Here is a 6,419-nt window from a genome sequence, read left to right as displayed (position 1 = left end):
ATTGATTGAAGAATTACTCCTTCCTATTCTAGATAAACCTCCCTATTCATGGGGAACACTAGAATTAAGGAGATGGATTAAAATAAGGTAAAGTATTGTAGTTGGGTTTGGTTATTGGAGAGAGGGAAGGTATTGTGGGGTATTATTGTGGGTGATGTGATTAAAATAAGTATTGGTGTGTGGTAAGTTGATTAAAATAAGTATTGTTGTGGGGTGAGGTGGGGTATTGTTGTGGGGTAAGATGATTAAAATAAGTATAAAACTTTACTAAATAAGGAAATAGGGAAGGTATTGTGAATAGATGAAAAAGAAAAAAAGGGAAGTTTATGTAGAATAGGAGGGAGTATAATTCATTATTCAAGTTTTCAGAACAATTGATTTGATATTAGGGTAAAAGGCATTATACATGCTTTAATTTGTTAGGTTTAGGAGAAGGGCATGTCAAGAAAATTTAATGAAAAAATTTATGTGAAAGAGTAAAGTCCGTATATGAAAAAGTAATTACGAATATATAAATATAAATATTTTAATAAAATTCTTAATTTAGCCTGTGAACTACTCAGATAGGATTTCGACCATAAAATAATGGGTCACTTCAGGTCGAATGGTTTGCCGGGTCAAATTTCGGGCCTTGACGCTAGGAAAACCAGTTGGTTTTCAAGTCGTATCAAAATATGACAGGTCTATCCTATATCAAAAGGGTATTTTGGTCAATTAACGTAAACCCCTCCAGTTAGATGCTTTCCCTCCTCTTCTATTTGCAACAGTTCATAGACTATACATCTGAGGTAGTACCTGTTATTGTTTATTTTCTGAGTTTTATTTTAAAGTTTTTGAGTTCTGCTTTAGTATAAAGTTTTTGAGCACATTTACTAAAACATTACACTAAAAAATATAATATTCTTTCAAAACTATATTTATAAATGGTAATATCTTTAAAAATGTGTATATCTTTCAAAAACTACTGCCTGGCGTGCTACCTCAAATGCGTAATCTTTTTTCTCTATTTGCAACTGCCAACTGTAAGATTGTAGGACTCCAACAAACTCCCACTCTTTCACCTTTTTCTTTATTTTTTTCCCTTTTTTACTTCAACCTTCCTTGTTAAATCCCACAGTAAAATCTCAAAATCTTTTTAATTTCGGTAACAAAACTATCACTCAAAGAAAAAACCCACAAAAATTTCAGTTATATTTGGTAATAAAAATGGCGTGCATGCACTGAGATGAGCAGTTATAAGTTTCAACAAATAAATGGCGTCAATTAAAGTAGGATTACTGGACAATTTACATCAAAAATTACGGCCAACAACAAGAAATTTCATGATTTCTAGGTTTGGATTAGTAATTGGAGGAACATCTTTCATTCTTGTTACTCTCATCATTTTGTTTACAAACAATACTACACCCTCAATTTTTTACCCTTCTACTACAGTAACTTCTTGGTCTTTTTCACCCCCAAACACTTCCCTAACTACTTCTTCTGGTGTAAACAATGCAACCCTTTTGATTAATTTTACTAGTACTAGTCAGAGTTACGGTGGAGGTAATTTTTCAGGGGAGGGTAAAAATACCCATTTGGTAAATCTTGAGTTAGGGGTGAAAAATGTGAGCTTTCTTGGTCAAGAATTGAGAAATATTAGTTTGAATAGTAATTTAGAAGAGAAAGAGTATAATGGGAAATATGAAGGTGAGTGTGATATATTTGATGGCGAGTGGGTGAAAGATGATAGTTTGCCACATTATCCACCTGGGTCTTGTCCTTTAATTGATACTGATTTTAATTGTTATCTTAATGGAAGACCTGATCAAGGCTTCTATGCATGGAGATGGCAGCCAAATTTGTGCAACATTTCTAGGTAAACTATTCCACCAATTTTACGTGATTCCGAACTTATTGAGGCACTGGGTAATGTTGTTGTTGGGATGTTATTTCTCTACTTTTTGATTTTATGGTTGTTAGTTGTTAATTACTGTATATAAGGTGATTTAGGTTTGGTTTTTTGTTGGTGTTGGTATATACTCCCTTTGTTCCTTGTGAGGGGGTATTTTAATCAAAGGCAAACAAATGATTGAGACGGAGGAAGTATATGTTATGCTTCTTATTTCACGTTGTAGCTAGTTAATTATGCCTTAGGATGAAATGAGGTGTGTATTTGTACTAGCTACATGAATTTTCTTTGGTTGGATGTAATACCATGTTATTTCTTTGAGGTAAATCTTGAAATTTTTATATTGTCAATGTTGTTGCCTTTGTTCAGCGGGTTAATAAGCTAACTTCGTTTAATTGGTTAACATGCTAATTTTGTTGAATTGGATTTAAGTTCAGACTCAATGCCACTGATTTTTTGGAGAGAATGCGAGGACGGAAGCTAGTTTTTGTTGGTGATTCACTGAACCGGAACATGTGGGAGTCTCTTGTGTGTATTCTTCGACATAGTGTCAAAGACAAGACGAGAGTGCATGAGATTTCTGGGAAGTGGGAATTCAAGAAGCAAGGCTTCTATGCCTTCAGATTTGAGGCATGTTTTTTTCTGCTTTTGCCCATGAATGATATAGTCTTACTCCTTTGTTCGTCTGTACTGATGCAACTGACATGGCTTCTATATCCAGGACTACAACTGTACTATAGATTACGTCAGGGCTCCTTTTTTGGTCAGGGAATCCACATTTCAGGGCCAAAATGGATCATTTCCGACATTGAGACTCGATCTAATGGACGAAACTACTAAAATGTATCATGATGCTGATATTCTAATCTTCAACACAGGCCACTGGTGGACGCATGAGAAAACCTCCAGAGGGTAATTTCACTGTCATTTTATCTAGAATTTTGAAGCTGTAATTCATCTTTAGAGCGGGAATCTGACTGGTACGCTGTGTTTAATGAATATACAGTGAAGATTATTATCAAGAAGGAAAGCATTTGTATCCTCGCCTTGAAGCGCTTCAAGCTTATGGAAAGGCCCTTAAAACTTGGGGTAGATGGGTTGATAGGCATGTCAACCCCAACAAAACTCTGGTTATCTTTAGAGGATATTCTGGTACTCATTTTAGGTAGGACTTGGCATATTACTCTGAAGTCTAAATATGTAAAATTTTGGATAATTCATATGAATGACTACAATTTTGTTTCCTTTTTGTATGAAATATCACATTATAGTTGACTGAACTATAACATTAATGCAGAGGTGGCCAATGGAACTCTGGAGGACAATGCCATAAAGAAACAGAACCAATCTTCAACGAGACGTACTTGGGGCAATACCCGTCAAAGATGAGAGTTCTCGAGCAAGTTATAGGGAAAATGAAGACTCCTGTGATGTATCTTAACATAAGCAGGCTGACAGACTACAGAAAAGACGCTCATCCTTCAATATACAGAATGTCGTATGCGACTCCAAAGGAAATAATGGAGGCGGAGACATCTCAAGACTGTAGCCATTGGTGCCTTCCTGGTTTGCCAGACATCTGGAATGAGTTGCTTTACGCTTCTGTTATTAAGGTTGGATGGAAGCCCTCCAACTCTACAGGTATGAAGCCAGATATGCAAACTCAGTAGGAACTAGAAAGTCAATACTCGTATTACGTTGGTTGCAGATATTACCTGGGTTTAAACCATGCACAAAAGTAGGGTGCTGATTGTTGAGTTTATAGTCGTAGTTGAGTAGAGCTGTACTTGTAGTTGAGTTTGTTAAAAATCATAGCAAGTTACATATCTTCTGACAAGAAGCTTGAACAAATTATATATGTCAATTTGTATGAATTTTTGTGTTGTGCTTAGCTTGTCCCTTATTTTCCATCAACTATGAATAAGATGCTGAACTGATACAGTGCTCAATATGTGTGCAGTAGATACACAAAGACAGTAAGAGACTGGAATTTCATTCATATGAACTAAAATGTGAAATATCAGATAAAATAATCAGTATTCAGCATCTTCTTTAGTGGTTTTGTTGAAATTTGGTTCACATCCGGAAATCGGGAGGACTGATTTATTGACAGCACATCACCATCCGTTCTAAATGCGTCCGACTTTAGGTTACTGAACGAAGAAATGGTCTGGTAGTGAACAAACGGTGCCTTAGAATGGACTTTCAGAATAATTCAAGTAGCAACCCAGACATCAAATTTAAGTTTAAGTTGCCCACTGTTTTTCCGAGTTAGTAGTATCATCGATTATTCAAGTTTGATTTGGATTTCATATGAAAACCTTCAACAAGAATGAACAATCGGTTGTAAAACTGTAAATTACACACAAAACCTTCACCCACAACCCAGAAATTTGGTACCATGCTGGGTGATCCACACAGTAAAGCAGCATTAATAAGCATGGTGACAATGTATGTCAAATAAAGGGAGGACAACAAGTCAACAATAACATTCAAATACTCCTCAGGGTTGAGCTACAGGTGTAGCAGTTTCTTGTTCAGATGGTAGTTTGTCACATCTTTCACTCCTGCTACTGTCAGCAAATTTAAGACTAACTTGATGCAGGTCTCTTTTCTTTTCATCTGAATCCCATTCCCGGAGGTAATAATCTGCTTCAGATACATTTGGATTCGGCCCGCAAAACATTCCACCCCATTGTGGAAAGTATATCAATGCTATGGGAAGTGTACATGCTATGATCATTATTCCCATGTATGTTATTCCTTGTTCAGTTGAGTAATGTGACCCTTTGAAGAATATTGCTTGCGTTATAGCCGCTCCCACATTTCCGCCTGCTCCTGTTATTCCTGAAACCACTCCTAGTGATCTGAACCCAACAAACATATTTGCACACCAATTTAATGTCAATGCTATTGCTATTGCTATTAGGACACTCTGCATCCGGTTTAATAAAAGCTTATTGAATGACTAGTAAATACCTTCGAGAGATAAAAGGAACAACTCCGAAAGTGAGACCACAAGCAGCCTGGACGAAGACAGAGAAGACAAGCATGATAGTAATGGAAGCAGTTAAAGAAGAAACCAGGCCTAGAACAAGACAGAGGACCCCACCAATGGTCTGAATGGCCCACCACCCCCATAATCGGCCCCTCATCCCGTACTTTTTTCCCAAATAATCAGATACAACCCCACCCCCTGGCCTGGCAAATATATTCGCCAGGCCAAAACTTGCTGCTATGATACCAGCAGTGTGGAGATTGAGATGAAACCTGTCAAAGAAATACTGAGCAATAATGTTGTCAATGGTTAACTCCACCCCGAAACAGTAACCATAGCACAAAGCGGTTATCCAACCCCTGTAGTTTACAACTCCGTGGTATGTCACCTTTTTCATATTATCCTTGTGCTTCTCGCCTGCAGTGGTAGACCCAGATTTGGAGTTATGGATCATTAAAACATACGAGTATATATCCTCATTCTGCCACTAATTACCTGAAGTGTGGAGCCTCTGGTAGTTTCCGTCAGGCATATCTTGGCCAAATATCATGACTGCAAAAGCCGCGAGTGTTTGAAATAGAGCTGGTATGAAGAATGCTAATCTCCATGCTGTGAACTTCATTGCCCCCATCTTTAGAATTAGTTCATACACTAGTGGCATTATCAGCTGTGTTGCTCCTCCTCCCAGGTTTCCCCAACCACCTGACACATCCACATGTTTGTTACGTAAATTTACACAAGATAAAATACGTCATATTTGATAAATCGGGCATTTATTATTATTACTCGTAATTGTGTGACTGTATTATCAATTAAAGACGATGATAAAAGGAATACCTGAGACACCGTTGGCACTCCCAACAACAGGTGGCGAAAACATTGAGCTCATCCAAAATTGCGTGGACACAAAAGTGGCCAAGGAAAAGCCGGTGAAAAACCGGACGAGAGTAAAACCAGCCGAGGTGCTAACAGTTGCAGTAAGGTAGACTGCAGGGGAGGTGAGGAGGGTGAGGCAAGCAGAGGCAAGACGGGGACCGAATAAATCACAGGCGGTCCCCATAACAAGACGGGCAAAAACAGCTCCTGATACGGATGCAATCCCTGCATTTCCAATGTCAGTGGCGTTCAGGTTGAGATTGTCTCGGATAAGCGGAAGCAAAGGAGGTGCAGCAAAACTGGAGACAAAACATGCAAAGAATTGGACCCATGAAAGGTGAAATGCTCGCATATGAGGCTTTGCTATTGAAAACAGTGGGAATACTGTTGATTTGTGCTCTTTATCTACTGGAAGAACAAACTTTTTTGGCTCTATTTCATTATTTTCTTCATTTTTCGTCATTTTTGTTTGGGTTTTACCAAGTTAAGTTAATTTATGATTTTAACTTGGTAATTTTCTCTTACAAAAAAGATTGGTTTTGTGATATTTCAGGGGAAAAAGCAGTTATTTATGGTGTATTAGGGTTTGAGACTTGGTGGACCGTTGCATGGCTTTATTTTATTTAATTTCAAGTGTATTGTGTATTGCATGGC

General features: G+C 37.6%; 2 protein-coding genes across 2 annotated transcripts; one reads left to right on the top strand and one right to left on the bottom strand.

Moving 5' to 3' along the window:
- The first annotated feature begins 1,146 nt into the window (after nucleotides 1-1,146).
- Nucleotides 1,147-3,805, top strand: LOC141623564 (protein trichome birefringence-like 2). The gene is made up of 5 exons (XM_074439658.1): nucleotides 1,147-1,858; nucleotides 2,329-2,521; nucleotides 2,613-2,803; nucleotides 2,898-3,056; nucleotides 3,189-3,805. Exons 1-5 carry the CDS (start codon nucleotides 1,254-1,256, stop codon nucleotides 3,559-3,561), a joined length of 1,521 nt encoding a protein of 506 aa, XP_074295759.1. The 5' UTR covers nucleotides 1,147-1,253; the 3' UTR covers nucleotides 3,562-3,805.
- A 358-nt stretch (nucleotides 3,806-4,163) lies between these two features.
- LOC141623562 (high affinity nitrate transporter 2.5-like) lies at nucleotides 4,164-6,358 on the bottom strand. Its single transcript, XM_074439657.1, has 4 exons — nucleotides 5,727-6,358; nucleotides 5,385-5,591; nucleotides 4,871-5,306; nucleotides 4,164-4,758 (listed from the first exon to the last, which is right to left on the bottom strand). Exons 1-4 carry the CDS (start codon nucleotides 6,226-6,228, stop codon nucleotides 4,395-4,397), a joined length of 1,509 nt encoding a protein of 502 aa, XP_074295758.1. The 5' UTR covers nucleotides 6,229-6,358; the 3' UTR covers nucleotides 4,164-4,394.
- Between the last annotated feature and the right edge of the window lie 61 nt (nucleotides 6,359-6,419).

The sequence above is a fragment of the Silene latifolia genome, chromosome X (assembly GCF_048544455.1).
Source record: "Silene latifolia isolate original U9 population chromosome X, ASM4854445v1, whole genome shotgun sequence".
Lineage (NCBI taxonomy): Eukaryota > Viridiplantae > Streptophyta > Magnoliopsida > Caryophyllales > Caryophyllaceae > Silene > Silene latifolia.
Note: the sequence above shows the minus strand (reverse complement) of the source record. Positions and strands in the feature narration are given on the sequence as shown.